Below are 16555 nucleotides of genomic sequence, written 5' to 3' on the forward strand. Positions count from 1 at the left end.
GGGTTGTCATACGTCTGTATTTTCCCGGATATTTCACTAATTTCCTCCTGGACACTTCTTTTGACTGATGTATTCCAGCTATGTCCGGGAAATTCCAGATGTATGGCCACCCTAAATGGACCTAATTAGGTCCATAGTCTCTGGATTCTGCACTCCTGAGGTAGAAGGAATCAGTGCATGTGAATTTTGAGAATGGGAGAAAGCACACATTCAATATCATTAATTATTCACATATCTTTTCTCTTCCTTTTTAGGTTAACAGTGATTGACTCCAGTGGAGCAGCTAACTCTACAGAAGCCTCACTGAGAGTCCATAAAAAAGTGGATTTCCCTCCTGTTGCCAATGCAGGGCCAAATCAGGAAATCAGTTTGCCTCGCAACTCCGTCACAGTGAATGGAAATCAGAGCAGTGATGATTATGAGATAGTCAGCTATGAGTGGTCCCTGAGCCCGAAAAGTCGAGGCAAAGTGGTAGCAATGCAGGTAAATGGAGATCTTCTTGCCTCATTTAATAATATCCACACACACCCCGCCCCCCAAATCCAATAGCTTTCAGATCAGGAATTTTGTGGTGCTTGGTGAAAACAGGCAAAAAAAGCCTGGTTGCACTTTGTATTGTGCAGGAAATGGTGAACATTACTTTGAAACACTTAGTCTCTTCTATTTTTGCCCTGGCTAGGAAGACACCTGGAAACCATACTTAGAGTGGACCCTGTAAAATATTGCATGGGACTTTAAAAATTAGTCATTTCAGTGGGTCTACTGCGACCAAGTCTGGATCCGACCATCTGTGTTTAGGCAAACCATTGCAAAGGAGCAATAGTGAGTTTTGGACATAGTGACCACACTTAATGTCACAGATGTTGAATTGTTGCGTTCAAAGTTCTGCAGAATATTGTAAACCTATTCAGGTGGTTGTGAAATATTGGTACAATATTTCTGTATAATGCAGAGGTTTTCTTTCTGTGGCACCCCTGTGGGGCTCAGGAGCCCAGTTATGTCACCCCTTGCCTGCAGAGCTGGCAGCCCCTCACCCCTTTTTGAACCCTCCCTTGTGGAGTGTTCCCTCAGTCTTCTCTCCCCTCTCCTTGGGAGTCCTCTGGGCAGCCACAGCTGCTCCCTCTGGTCTTTGAGCTGCCCCCCCACCTCAAAGAGAGGTGCCTCCTTCCACTGCCCCACAGGGGCATGGGAAGCACCCCCTGGCCAGCCCCAGAGACACCATTTGCCTGGGAAGCTTGTAGCCAGGTCTGCTGCAACAAACAGCCGCAGAAGCCTTTGGGAGGCAGAGATGCAAGAGGGCATCAGAGGAGGCAGGGAAGGAAAGAGGGACAGAGACCAGTGTTCTCGCAGCACCCCTGACCCATAGTTGTCAACTTTTCTCTTTTCTTGTGAGGAATCCTATTCAGAATAAGGGAATTTCCCTTTAAAAAAGGGAAACATTGACAGCTATGCCCTGGCCACCCCAGAGTGCCACTGGTTGAAAACCACTGGTATAATGATTTGTGATGATAATAGAAAGCTTTATACTATTAACATTTGCCTCATTATTTCCCGATTTTCCTCCCGCACCTCATTACCCAGGGGGTGAGGAGTCCCTACCTCCAGTTATCGTCCATGCAAGAAGGCGAATACACATTTCAGCTGACTGTTACTGATTCTGCTGAACAGCAGTCTACAGCTGAAGTCACGGTGATTGTCTGGCCCGGTAGGCAGATTTATAGTATATTTGACTTAACAGAACATCCTTCAGCTGGCTGGCTGTTGAACCTCTATGTACACAAGCTAACAAATCTAAATCTGACCTTTAATAGTAAGTGGAAGGAGGAGGAGGAGGAGGAAAGACTGCTTGCCTGCCAGGCAGCCTCCATTATTTAGGAATGTGCTGAGGACAGAGGCCAGGCAATAATAGGAGCTGAACTCACAAATGCCCCACCTGCTCTATAGGGCTGAAGTGCTTTGTCAGTTAGCATGATTTTTTTTAGGTTAAACCTAGTTCATACTGGCATTCAGCATCTGCAATACGTTGCCTGAGTATTGCTGTCGCTGATTCATATCTCATTGAGTAACTCATGGAAAACCCATAAGGCTGCAGCTTTGCCATCAAAGGTTGCTTCCAAGTAGTGGCATGGCAGATGAAAGAATTAAGCCTTGCAACTGCTTTTTCTGGGCCACCAGGAGGAGGTTGCTTGTCCCTCCTGGAACACATGGCCGCCAGGCCAATTTCTGTCCTTGGTGTGAAATAGAACTTGAACCCTCTACTACTGTTCACAGCAGATTACTGTGAGGATGTTAGAATTCCTGCTCCATGATTGCAGTCATGGGATTTTTGTCTATCACATGACAGTATATGTTTTGACTCCACAGAGTGGGAAGTGAGGGAGACAGGCTGTTTGTGTTACTGTGTTCTGTGAAGTGGAACTATTGTCCTTTGTTCTTTCTCCTTGCTGTCTGAGCCATGTTGCAGCACTCCATGTGTGTTTACTCCTCTGTTTACTAGGAGAGGGCACGCTTGATACTTAGGCATGCTCTTTGCATTGCTTTCTCATCCAGGACACAGGACGAGAGGTGGATTAAGTGATATTCCAAGTCACTCCTGGTACCGTTAATACAATAGCCCTTTAATACTTGGGAGAGAGGATAACCCTTGTCAGTTACAGACTAGAAAACACAGACTGTATTTTGAGCAATTTTTGCTTTGTTTCGCTACAGAAAAGAATAGCCCCCCAACAGCCGTGGCTGGGCCAGATAAGGAGCTGACATTCCCTGTCCAGAGCACCGTTCTTGATGGAAGCATGAGCACTGATGACTTAGGCATTGTTTACTATCACTGGGAGAATATCAGGTATTTTGTAAGAGTGGAGGAACGTATCTGGTGGGGCCAAACTAGTGTCTCCTACCATGTTACACAGAAGGAACTTAAAAGCTTGGGGTGGATTGGAGCCATTTAGGCTTACTGCTAGTTTCTGCATGAACCAAACAAAGTCCCAAGTTTATATGCATCAATATTGTTCATGCCAAATACTGTTGTTTTTTTTGTAAAATGCTAATAATTGTCCACTAGACAATTATTCTTCCAGGGGAAGAATGTGGTAGTTTAATGAGAACTTTCATAATTCAGTTGAAGATGAATGTACTTTTCTCAGGGAGTACCATTTGATCTCAGAGGCATCCCTGTACATATCACAAATATCTCAAAGCCACTCAGATTTCTGAACTGAATTTTGAGGCCTCTTAGGTAAAGTTTCTGGCTGAATCTGAAAAACCTGCAAGCCTTGGCCTTTTTAAAACCGCCATCCATTATGTAAGTTTGCAAGTAGGCTTGCAAGTGAATTTCAGGCCCTCAAGTGAATATCAGTTTAAAGAAGTAAAATGCCAAATTCTACCTGCTGCAGATGAAATGAATGTTGACACTGTTTAAACCCATGTGATGAGCTAACCTGAAGAAGCCAAATGATTTGCATTTGTGTGCAGAGTTGCTATTGGCTCTCTTATTCAGCATGAAGAAGTATTCTATTGAAGCTTCAAAAATGTTCATGCCACCACTCCTAGAACTTGCTCCATTTACTAAAATAGCACTTTTTGTTTAGACTGAGTTGAATCTGGTTTCTGGTTCATGCCTTCCTCTTCCTTTTTCTTTTTGCTCCGTTGCAGTGGACCAACCTCTGTGCAAATGGAAGACACTGATAGCGCAGTTGCAACCGTCACAGGCCTGCATGTTGGAACCTACCATTTCAGACTGACCGTCAAAGACAGCCAAGGACTAAGCAGCACAGCCACAATCTCTGTGACTGTCAAGGAGGGTAAGGCTCACTGCCCCATTTGCATTTGATTGGAGGTTTATAGGCTCCTCTCCCAACAAGGAAGTTGAGTTCAAAGCAGCTCACAACAAGAAACGGAGCATTTGAAAACAACATAGAGCAGTTCCCTGAATATCACAATATAGTCCTATGAAAAATATTAAAGCATCAGAAAAGCAACCAAGTATTTTGGTAAATGAATTATTTCAGTGTGGATTTTGAGCCCTGCCAAGTTCTGAGAGTCTTCTTCATCTGAGCAAGGCATTTGGGATACTATACCAGGCAGAGGGCCTTCTTGGTGGTGGCGCCCGCCCTGTGGAACACACTCCCATCAGATGTCAAGGAAATAAACAACTATCTGACTTTTAGAAGACATCTGAAGGCAGCCCTGCTTGGGGAAGTTTTTAATGTTTGATTTTTGTGTGTGTGTGTTTTTAATCTGTTGGGAACCTCTCAGAGTGCCTGGGGAAACCCAGTCGGGTGGGTGGGGTATAAATATATTATTATTATTATTATTATTATTATTATTATTATTATTATTATTATTTATTATTTCCATTCCTATTCTTTTATTTCCTGCTCAACTCTTCAAAATAAAGCTCTTACTCTCTTACAATTTTATTGTTTAGAAAGCAACCGCCCACCCCAGGCTCATGCAGGGGGCAAGCACATCCTCGTTCTTCCCAATAACTCCATTGCTTTGGATGGTTCGCAATCTACTGATGACCAAGGGATTGTGTCTTACCTCTGGATTCGGGATGGCCAGAGCCCAGCAGCTGGGGTAAGTATTTTAATAATTTAATGAAGCCAAATTGAATGTATTGTTTAAAAAAATCCAAATCCAAACCCCGTACTCTTTGCTTGCTTTACTGCCATGTAACAGTATGGCCCACTGGATCCAAATTGGACTTGCATGGAGCAGCCTTGGGCAAGCCGATCCGAGTCTCAGCTTTGCAGTCTCAAAATAGGAGTAGAAGAAACCAAACCCATGGGTTTGAAGATGCACTCTTTGGCTGTAGGAAGGGTGGGAGAGATGTTGGCAGACTCCATCGCCCATCATCCCCAGCCATTGCAGTCAATTCTCATAGATGGTAGGAGCTGCAGTCTAACAACATGTGAAAAGCCACAGGCTCCCAACCCCTGACCTTACTTTATTAACATGGTTGTTTTAGGCCAATTTGTGGTGGGTAGTTGTAAAATCTTGGGCAATTTTTATCTTGCCTTTGAGTGAATATTAATCTGAAGCAGTGTTGACTTCTCCTTTTGCAGGATGTGATACATGGCTCAGATCATGAGGCCATCCTGCAGCTGACCAACCTCGTAGAAGGGAGTTATTCCTTTCACTTGAAAGTCACCGATGGCAAAGGAGAGTCAGACATCGACATGGCTACTGTAGAAGTGCGGCCTGGTATGAGGACGTTTATAGCATGTTGTCCCTCCCAGATCTGTCCTCTTCTCCTATAAGCAGCTTACAGCAAAGATCTTGTCAGGCCAGGTGACCCATTCACATGCGAAACCTTGGCTTGGTAGCTCAGTGGCAGATTTCCCATTGCTGCTAAAAAGTTTTTGTGGTTTGATTCCATTGCAGTTCAAGGCAGGGGCCTAAAGCAGATATGAAGTACAGTCCTTTCAAAAGTCTTGATTCATTTCATTTCCAGTCATGGGTGGAGTGACGATACTGCTTGAAACCCACTTTGCAAGAGGTAGCTCTATGAAGAGGTAGCTTATAGATCAAATCAAGGCCTTCAAATCTGTCCCACTCTGCAGCCAAAACTTTGTTTCCTCCTCTCATTGCCATAGCCAGCACACTTCCTTGGTGGCTCTCTGATCCTTACCACCATGTTTTCTTCATGAGAGCATACATGGCCTGTATGGTAATGCAATAAAGGACCCTGATGAGGTGGCCATCGTTTTGAGCCAAATTCTACCCTATGTTGTGGCTAGATGAAAGCTTCTATTTGTTGGTTAGCTGCTTTTAATCAAGGTGCATCCTGACAGGCTAATAGTGTGCAGGTAGAAAAGAGAAGTACAATGTAAATGTAAGCCTGGTCTCATGGAGACTCGCCTTGTTTTGCCTGCTCAGCCAACCTATGAAAAAATGGCCTCCGATTCCATAAGCAATAACATGGATTACTTTTTATGCTGTGTTCTCACATACCTGCAAATACTGATTTGGATAGTCATGATGCCTTTCATTTTATTATCTTGCTGGTCCCTTGTTTTCTGGGTTTTTGGTACTCCATTTCCTTTCTGCTCTTCTGCTTAGCTGCTAAATTTTGCTAACCTTTATAAATTAATCCACCTGCATTTTCTGATGGCATGGGTGACAAATCGGAGGGAGATGGGGAATAACATAGTTCCCTCTGAAATTCATGTGCTGCATTTGAGAATATAACTTTGTATTCAGCACGTGATAAATATCTGCTTGGAACCTGCATGTTCCGTTTGTTATTGCCGACTGGAATTTGTAGTAAATATTAATTTTGAAACCTGACATCCACATGTCAAGGCAACATTGGCCATGCTCCAAATGAAAAGCATTATTTTTGCATTCACAGATCCTAAGAAAAATGGACTTGTGGAACTCATCTTGCAAGTTGGAGTTGGCCAGCTGACTGAACAACAGAAAGACACGCTTGTGCGACAGCTAGCAATGCTCCTGAACATCTTGGATTCTGATATTAAAGTTCAGAAGATACACGCTTATTCTGATATCAGGTACAGAGATACCAAAAATAGACGTAACCCAAAATACTACAGACCAATAAGCTTCGTTTCAATGGCAAGCAATATGTAGAGCAGGTATAAAAAAATTGGACTGACTTGCTGACATGAGCAACTAACAGGGATGCGAGGAGGTATAATTTTCCATTCCACTGTGTGTTTTTCACATGCAGCACTGTCTGTTCCATTGCAGTTCATCTTCTGCCAAAAACAATGCTATTCAACTCACTGTAATTACATAAGTTACGTTGTTACGCTATCAAAATAACTTCATAGGAATGCTGCAGAATGATTGCCGACAGGAGTGCTCAGAGATCTGCACTGGCTGCTGGTTTGCTAATGGGCCAAGTTCAAGGTGCCACTATTAGCGTATAAAGCCCTTAACAGCTTAGGACCAGTTTGCCTACAAGACTGCCTTTCCCCACATGTGCCCACTTGACCACTTCGATCGGTGGAATATGCACTATTGCAGATGTACATAATACTTGCAACAATCAGGTTGCAAGAACTTGATTGTTTTAGTGTGGCAGCACCTGCACTTTGGCTCTCCCTGCCTACTGAGACCAAGCAGGCACCTTCACTGAACTGTTTTTGGCGCTTGCTAAAAACATTCTTGTTTAGACAAGGCTCCTCAGATGTCCAGAAAGTTGAGGTAATTTTAATGTTTCAGTATTTTAGCTTCTGTTTGCTTTTAAGTATGGTTGCAAGTTGTTCTCGATTTTATTGTTTTATCTTTTCGTAAACGGCTTTGAGGGCTCCCTGCCCACAGTCAAGTGGTGTATAAATTTTACAAAATAAAATTATTCCACCCCATTCATTTCCACGCACAGGAAACACAATGCAAAGGGTGGAGGGATGTCTCAATTACATATTGTTTGCACACTGAGAGCAACAACGGTGAATACTGACTGGATTTGCTGTATTGATTTCTATTCCAGAAATGGGACTAAGCAAACATTGGCAATTCCCACTCTTGTTTTTCTTTTCATTTCAATTCTCTGACATCCCTCGTGTCTAGTGACCTTAATCTAACACTGAGCAAACCATATTTGCCCTTAAAGTTTACCAAGTCAAGATAATAAGTTGATAGGTCACCGTGAGAACAGAAAACTGTGTTAGATGGTCTTTGGCCTCATCCAGGAGGGATGTTTTTATATTATTATTTTTAACAGCTTCCGGAGGTGGCGCCAATGGCAATGGCGGTCTCCTTCTAGCTTGGAGGGAGAAGCTCCGCGGAAATCGGGTCTGTCCACTACGGCGAAGCGGAGACCCTTGTGAAATCACAGGCAGGAGAAGCCTGTGACCGTGGGACTCGGCGGGCACCTGTAGCGCCCCCCGGACTAGCGAAGGGACCCCATAAGGGGCTCCGGAGCGCAACGGGAGCTTGGCGCGGTGCTGAGAGTCGATTGCTTTTTCCGTGGGGTGAAGCCGCACAGCTGTTGCCGGAGAGCGCTGACCTTTTTCCTGTGACAATTTGGCTGCGAAACAACTACCCGTGAGTAGGTGAAGTTTAAGAATTGGGACTTAAAGGAGAAAAAAAGGATTAATTCGGCACTGAAGCGGGAAGGTGTAAACAGGAAGTCCGCCTTTCCGTTTTCTGTATACAGCTCAAAGCAAAGACTCTTTAAGCTAAAGACCTAGAGAGTGGTGTAATAAAAGCTCCAAATCCGAACATCAAAGTGAAAGAACTCCCCCCCCCCCAGGCTAGTGGAGGGGGGGGGGAAGAGGGAAAAGTGACTTTTTTACTTCTGGAAAAAATAGAGACAATTATCAAACTCCTGGGAACGGACTGCCAGGTCCACTAGAATTGTTGCACTGAGAGTCGCACTATTTATAGACAATGTAACTTTTTAATGGTTAACTCTGCAAAGGAGATACTTGTTGAAGGTCTTCTCTGGACTTGAAACTGTTGCTTGTTTTCTTGAGGGGGACTTAGGAAAGTTGGAAAAGATTCTTTATTGTAACTTTAATGACTGCTACAGTGTCCCCCTAGAGGAACATTGAAGCTGCACACCCAGCTGGGGGATTTTTCCATTCTGGACTTTGGGGATTTTCCATGGCAAGACTTGACCGTGGGACCGACCTTGATTCATAGACAAAAGTGTGATGACTGATAGGACAACAAGATCGGGCAAGGCTAGAGTGCAGCAGCCCAGCACACTTTCCCAGCAACGTAGATCATCTGTTCCCGGCCCTCCTGTGACACAGGGGGAAGATTTTGCACAAGCTGGGTCAAAAGGAATGGCTTCAGAAGGGGATTTTACTTCTGTGTTAAATAAAATTTATGAAAAATTGGAAGGCCTAAGCAAACAAGTTACGGAACAATCAACTAAAATAGACAGGAATACTGCCAGCATTAATAATCTGGGACAGAAGGTGAATTCCAATACAGAATCTATTGAAAAATTGCTGGAAGAATCTGCGTCTAATCGAAAAATAGCTGAGGAAGCAAAAGAAAAAGCAGTGGCTGTAGAGGAAGAAATAAAACCTATGCGCAAACAGATTGGGGACCATCAGTCACTTCTGTCTATGATTGAACTGAGGGAGAAACAGACCAATCTGAGGATCAGGGCAGTACCAGAACTTGAAAAAGATAACCTAAGTGACTACCTTACGCAGGAATTTGGAAAATTTTGGAATTTGGAGGTGGAGAAAGATTTTAAGATAGTAAGTGCGTTCAGACTTGGAAGAGGAGGGAGGAAAAACAGGGTGAGAGACTGTTTGGTTACCCTCCGAACGAAAGAAGAGAGAGATAAAATACTGAGTGCACACTTCCAGAAGACTTTGGAGATCAACGACTCGAGAGTGGAGATTTTTAAGGATATACCGAAACATCTATTGGATCTTAGAACCAACTACGGAGATCTGGTGGCCCTACTGAGAAGAAACAGAATTGTTTTTAGGTGGGAATTCCCCCAGGGACTATCTTTTACCTTTAAAGGGAAAAAGTTCAAAATAAGATCAGTGGAAGATAAGGGAAAATTTTTGAGAGACCACGAAGAAGACCTGCAAAAAGAAGTACTAGAAGAGCTAAGAGCTTTAAGATCAGGAGTACTAGACATAGTACCACCACCTTTGGGACTGGACAAACTAAAAAAAGCGATACCACCATCAGAACAAGAAGAACTTTTGGGAGCAGTTGGAGGAGAATAGAATAACCACACCATGTCTCTGCAATTATTAAGTTGGCACATTCATGGATTTAATTCCCCGGAGAAGAGGAAGAAAGTCTTTCATTTATTGAAAAAGGAACAATTGGACTTAATTTGTTTACAGGAAACTCATGTGATAAGGCTTCACAGGAAAGTACTGATTAATAAAAGATTGGGTCAAGAGTTTATTTCATCGGACAAGGTTAAAAAGAGAGGAGTTGTTATTTATGCCAAAGAGAGCCTATCACCGAAATTTGTTTTTAAAGATGAACAAGGAAGATTTGTGGCAATTGAGATTCAATCACAAGGAGAAAAATTTCTGATTGTAGGAGTTTATGCACCAAATGAGGGGAAATCTGAATTCTTCAAGAAATTGCATGAGACATTGCTTGACTACATGGACTACAACATTATTATGATGGGAGATATGAATGGAGTGGTATCTACAAATATGGACAAGTCGCAGAGACAGGTTGTAACTAAAGATGGCAGACTACCAAAAACCTTTTTTGAACTGACTGACAATATGGACTTGATTGACATCTGGAGAACTAAGAACCCCCTTGGAAGAGAGGGAACATTCTTCTCTGAAGCCAAAATGACATGGACAAGAATTGACCAAATATGGATAACTAGAGGACTGGCACCTAAGACTCGAAAAGTGGAAATTTGCCCAAAAACTTGCTCCGACCATAACGCAGTGAAGATGGAGATGAAACTAACACCAATCGGTTCCTTCAGATGGAGGATGAATGACACCTTATTTAGAGATCAAGAGGTTACCAAGAAGGCCCAAAAAATCTTGAGAGATTATTTATGTATGCAACAACAGCAGCAAGAATACTTATTGCAAAGTATTGGAAGACACAAGAGTTACCCACCCTGGAAGAGTGGCAGATGAAGGTGATGGACTATATGGAATTGGCGGAAATGACTGGCAGAATCCGAAACCTGGGAGAAGAGTTGGTGGAAGAAGACTGGAAGAAATTTAAAGACTATCTGTAGAAACACTGTAAAATTAATGAATGTTAAAATGATGTTGGATTGAAAATAAGTGGCATTAGCAACAAAGTTTAAGAATATGCAAAAATGAATTGATAATGGATGAAAATATAGAGTTATAATATGTTAAGATATAGAGTTAAGATAAACGAAAGAGGGTAAGGATTTGCTGATTTGATTATTTAAATGGGAATACAAAAAGGGGAGTTGTGAGGAGGCCAAGGAAACAAGCTAATGAGTTTAAAGTTACAAAAAATGGATTTGTTTTTAATTCTTTTTTATCTATTTGTTTTTTGTTTTTTGTATTTTAATTCTTCTTTTTTCTTTTTTATGTATTTTTGTATGTTCTCTTTTTTGTATCTTTTTCTTTCTATATGACTTTTTTCTATTTTGTAAACTTATGTTTTTGTAAAATCTCAATAAATATCTTTTTTTTTAAAAAAATATATTATTATTTTTAACGTGTGTGAATGCTTTGGGATATGTAAACACCATTGTTCTGTAGCTAAAACTTGAGAAGGTTACCCACTTTGTAGAAGATGCATGCTGTGTTACAGCCTGTTAAATCACGTGTAATTTCAAACAGCTAAGTCGGCAGCCGATGTCTGTGTTTCCAATTGAGAAATAAAATTAAAATTACCGACCATCTCTCCCTGTCACACAATCAGGGTCTGACTTGCATGGGGAGCCTGTGTGTGTGTGTGTGTGTGTGTGTGTGTGCGCGTGTGCGCGTGCAGGAGACTCTTTGCTTCAGAAGTTTGCCCTTGAGCACATAGAGGGCTGTAAAAATGGGGAAGGCACTGGGTTGAAGTGGGCAGGGCTTGGCAGCACCATTTGTCCTCGTGACTGCCATTGCACGAGTGAACCGAATCCCGGAATAGGGGTTCTGCAAAGGCCAAATCAAACAGTCTGATTGTGACAATATTTCTTAAATTGAAAAGCCAGCCCATTTGAATGCTATAGTCTGGTTATTTACAATATATACATCCTCTCTTCAGCACAGCTGTTGTGTTCTATGTTCAGAATGGCCATCCTTTTAAAGTGATGAAGGCAGCAGATGTTGCACAGATGCTACGCTTGCAGCTCTTGAAGGAGAAGCCGGACTTCTTGCTTTTTAAAGTGCTTCGCGTTGACACGGCAGGTATGTAGTATTTGCGTTATGCTGCAGAACAATACCAAAGCCCAATGCAATAATAATAATAATAATAATAATAATAATAATAATAATAATAATAATAATTTGATGGTTTTTGCTGCTATAGGTTGCCTCTTAAAGTGCTCCGGACATGGACATTGCGACCCTATCACGAAGCGCTGCATTTGCTATGAGCTGTGGATGGAAAATTTGATACAGAGGTATCTTAACAACGGAGAGAGTAATTGCGGTGAGTTGAGAGGAAACGGGTGAAGTGTTTCAGGCAGGGAGGCTGAATAGAGTAGATCTGTGATGTTGCCATATTGAATGCATAAGTGCATTAATGGTTCCTCTAATAACTTTGAACATTCTACTTCCACCTTCTAGAGTGGAGTATACTTTATGTAACGGCATCAGCTTTCATTTTGATTGTGCTGATGGCGGGGTTCGTTTGGCTCTGCATCTGCTGTTGCAAAAGGTAAATGATTTCTAATGAAGCGCGATACGAACATCCCTTAGTTCTGTAGTCACCGAAATAGAGTAGAAACTTCGTTTGTACTCAGAAGCATCTACTGATAGGTTTGGGAGAATATTTCCCCTTTAACCAGCCCGGGAGTTTGGCAAGTGGCTAATGGGAATTAAGGGGTGTCCAATTAATCTGAGGTGAGGCAACCATAAGAGATATGTGGCTGCCCATAGCACAATGGTGTAGATGCAGCTCCCATGTAATAAACGATCTGTGTGAATAACCCCCTGTACAGGTCAAAAACAGTTTTCCAACCATGCCTGTATGCCTTTGGTTTTGTTTGCTTGTAAATGGGCTTCTCCACATGGAGCTCCACCAAGGGGTCATGCCTGTTGAAGTGACCCCAAGTATGACAGCATGAATGATGCTGAAACGAGGAGGCAGGCTTCAGGGGTGGGGAGCCCTTTCAGCCTAAGAGTCACGTTCCCTTCCAGTCAACCTTCTGAGGGAAGGTGGGAACATGGCAGAGGCAGGTAGGCAAGAGGCAGAAATGGGTTGAGCAATGAAACTCCATGTTTTCTATTCCCACACACTCACTCATCCCTCTCTATTCTCCATCCAGGTGAACAAGAAGCAGGATCAGAGTTCAAGGAAATATTCTAGTCAGGCATAAACACTCAAGCAGGGTACCAAAAAATAAAATAAAATGGTGAGGGGTGTGTCCTGGAGTGGGGTACGGCTGGGGAGTGGGTATGGCCTAGGAAGAATCATGAGGCCTAGTATTTCATCCTTGGCTTATATAATGTATATCCTTTGTGGTTGGGGTGGTTCCTAAGGAAATATCACCTGTGGGGGGCAGGGAATGGGTACTTGGTTTCCCAGCTTTAAGTGGAATATTTCATCTTTTAGCAGAAAGAGGACTAAAATAAGAAAGAAAACAAAATACACAATTTTGGATAATATAGATGATCAGGAGAGAATGGAGCTCAGGCCTAAATACGGTATGTTTCTTTTCCCCTTTTTATTTTCATGTCTTCCAACCTTTGCTACAATTCGTATGTAACTTTCTGTTTCTTGTGCTATTAATACAGACTTTTCTTTCACATGCATCTGGCGCTTTCACATTTTAAGCCAGGATAGCATCTGATGGAGCGGGCTTTCTCTAAAAAAAGTCCCGGCCATGTTAAATCTCCCAAGTTGCAATAGCACTTGCATTTCCCTCCCAAGGAACCAAAAAATCACCATGTATTTATTTTCAATTATTTCTTCCCCACCTTTCTGCAACAAATCATGCTGTTTCCTTTTGTTTCTGCTGCAACTGAAGTTGGTCTGAACTGGTTGTGGTTCAGGCCAATAAATATTGCCGTCAACATGCTCATCAGAGGTGAATGGCAGCTACTGCTTGCGTCCCAAGGACAGGCAGTTGTGTTCCTTGATAATGGGTATCACAGGGCATGTGTGTGGTAGTACAAAGTCACTGATTCAATCAGTGCAAGGATTTATCTGTGCAACAGAATCAGTGCAAGGATTTATCTGTGCAACAGAATGCTCCCCTCTGTAAAACTGTTCTGAGAGTTTCCTCAACCCTCTGGAGTAGATTTGGGAACGGTACAGGGCACGTGCAGGAGGAAGTCCCTTGTGCTCGTCCAATTATTTAGTTGAGTAGCATCCCCACTCCTCTATTGGATGATAACAGAAGGAGCAGCAGACTCTAGCAGTGATGTCAATAGGCTTATTTACATGTCACCTGGAACATTGCATGGAAAGTATTCCTCTTTAGAAAGAGTTAGCGCTCCATGTTCATGTTGGATTGCTTGTGGTGGTGTGGCTCTGGGTGATGGTTTATGGTAGTAAGACGTAATATTACTTCCTCAATTTAACATTGCAGATGAGATAACGGAGATCAAATAGTAAGCAGACGTTGCACAGAATCTTCTGCTTCCCATCTCCTCCCTATCTTAGGTATAAAGCACAGAAGCACAGAGCACAATTCTAGCCTGATGGTTTCAGAGTCAGAGTTTGACAGTGACCAGGACACCATCTTCAGCAGAGAGAAGGTTGAAAGAGAGAACCCGAGGAATGCCATGAATGGTTCCATGAAGAATGGTGTCTCCTTCAGCTACAGCTCAAAGAACAGATAAATGAAGAGGCTGCAGTGGAAGGACACGTGCTAAGGCTATGCTGCTCCTCCTTCACCACCCCCCTCCCAAACTATACTGGTGGGAGACGGGATGATAAACTTCCAGCATAGTAGAAAAGGAAATGGACGCGGTGGACTTTCCCCTTCATTTCTTTAACCAATAACGTATTTTAACTCGCCACATGGGTTAGGTGAAAGGGTTTTAAAGTCTAAAAATGGTTGGAGATGGTTTCCATATAAAAGGTTATTGCTCAAGACTGTTGCATTACAAGGAGCACATAGGAAAGCTACCTTATATTGTTGTTTCCTTTAGAAAACAGTGGCTATGCATCTGTACAAAGACACACCAGTATGCAAATGTACCTTGAGTTATTAAAAAGAAAAGCAGTGTGCGGCTATAGCCTCCATCTCCTTCCAGTCACTTTTAGTTTAGCAAATAAGAGGGTTGATGAAAAGGTTTTTTTGTGACATCTTCTTTGGTAAGGCAGTGGAGTTGAAATCATTTTTTCAAAGGACTCAAGGCATTGTCTGAAGCAACCTAACTGCAGTTAGTATTTGGATGGCAGACTTCCTGTCTGGCAAGCCCAAGTTGCTGGAAGAAAGGAAAGATCCGAGTAAAATTTCAAGCCTGGTGCTACCTCCTTCTTGTGAGTGGATGTCACACTTGGGAGAAGATTCTATACTTGGGAGAAATTGGTGGCACATGCCATATTCTTCTGTTTATTTTGCTGAAGAAAGGCTTGCAAAATCATTCCACGTTCTTTGAAAACCACAGCTTTTGTGGGTACATTGATTTAATAACCGGTGCCGGAAGTTTTAACTCCTTTCCTTCATTTGCCTTGTGAAGTGCTGAGAGTAAATCAGATGTGCTCAACTCCATTGACTGTGGCATTCTGTGTAGTGAAAGTGTGGGCCAGAAATCACCTAGTCTTAATATCTAACAATGCTCATAAAACATGTTTACTGAACAAGAACTAATTGTCATTGGGTTTCTGTGTGTGCATCAGCACTCTCCCTTCATGATAAACACGAAGATAAGCACAAATTTGTAAAAAAAAGGTTTAAATTTCATGCTAGGGGCTTAACCCAAATGTTGCTGTAAACAAAGAAGAATGGGCTAAACAGAAGTTTTAAGGCACTGTGATGATCACAGTTTTTACCCCTGGAGAGTAAAGTGTCATGTGTCTCAAGTACTGAACAATTAGCGATTCAACTGTTCTTTACCTGAAGTCACACAAAGCAAACATATATTACACCTGTGTAACCAATTTTTCTCAATATACAGTTCAGCTTTAGGAACCTTGGTTTTGTGTCTTCTAGAAGTTGTCTGTGCAACTTGAGGGCCTGCATATCCTTTCACCAGCAGAAGTTGGCCCAATGAAATAAGTGACTTTCCCATTTTGTCTCCAAGGCAGACCTAGTGCACCTGCCTGGTCCTCCAGGTGATGGTACTACAAACTCACATCATATCTGACACTTGCCTGTGTTCACTGGGAGCTGGAGCTTAACAATATCTGGAGGGTCACAACTTCTCCAGCCCTGTGTTGAAGAAAACTCATACCAATGTAGGATTTTATTTATTTTTTTAATACGCTTACAAAATGTCACAGATCTGACAGTAGATGTGAATGTCCACCAATATTAAAGTTAAACATTTATTACACACAGCTGTTTTCCCAACACCCAAAGCAAATCTACACACAAACGTGAAATGTAAGAATTCAAGTATCACCTTCTGTTAATGAATTACTGTATACAAACAAATAATAACTTTTGTTATTTTTGATGTAAACGTACCATACAAATGCATATTAATACTTAGCTGATCCAGCCCCAAGAGAAAATTTCTCCAATAAGGCTAGTAGTATCTTGTTACACTTGAACAATTTGTGCTTCTCAAATGTTTTGATTCTTTTTCCTCAAAAGAGGAGCGTTGACAAGCTTGGGCTATATTGAATCCCTAGATTGTTTTAGTTTTGTATTTGTGTGTGTTTCAGATTTTGAGTTACATGTAGAGCAACTGCCTTAAATAATATAACAGGAAGTGTTTCTAGACTTGTCTGTAAGACTAGATCAGTCTGTGGTACTAGCCTGTATGCCCACAAATGTAAAAATTATTGTTGCTGGTTTTTTTAAAAA

General features: G+C 42.1%; 2 protein-coding genes across 3 annotated transcripts in view; one reads left to right on the top strand and one right to left on the bottom strand.

Moving 5' to 3' along the window:
* The window catches only part of LOC128417706 (dyslexia-associated protein KIAA0319-like), a 22813-nt gene extending 7854 nt beyond the window's left edge, over nt 1-14959 (top strand). For both annotated transcript variants that reach the window (XM_053396744.1, XM_053396745.1), the window contains exons 8-19: nt 255-483; nt 1582-1705; nt 2710-2842; nt 3652-3800; nt 4427-4578; nt 5067-5205; nt 6356-6515; nt 11674-11816; nt 11938-12060; nt 12198-12288; nt 13186-13277; nt 14239-14959. In XM_053396744.1, the coding sequence (XP_053252719.1) occupies nt 255-483; nt 1582-1705; nt 2710-2842; nt 3652-3800; nt 4427-4578; nt 5067-5205; nt 6356-6515; nt 11674-11816; nt 11938-12060; nt 12198-12288; nt 13186-13277; nt 14239-14417 (1714 nt within the window). In that variant the 3' untranslated portion in view covers nt 14418-14959. The remainder of the gene's footprint in view (nt 1-254; nt 484-1581; nt 1706-2709; nt 2843-3651; nt 3801-4426; nt 4579-5066; nt 5206-6355; nt 6516-11673; nt 11817-11937; nt 12061-12197; nt 12289-13185; nt 13278-14238) is intronic.
* Nucleotides 1-16555, bottom strand: part of NRSN1 (neurensin 1) — a 197754-nt gene that overhangs the window by 43878 nt on the left and 137321 nt on the right. The window lies entirely within an intron of this gene.

This window comes from Podarcis raffonei, chromosome 7, assembly GCF_027172205.1.
Source record: "Podarcis raffonei isolate rPodRaf1 chromosome 7, rPodRaf1.pri, whole genome shotgun sequence".
Taxonomy (NCBI): Eukaryota; Metazoa; Chordata; class Lepidosauria; order Squamata; family Lacertidae; genus Podarcis; species Podarcis raffonei.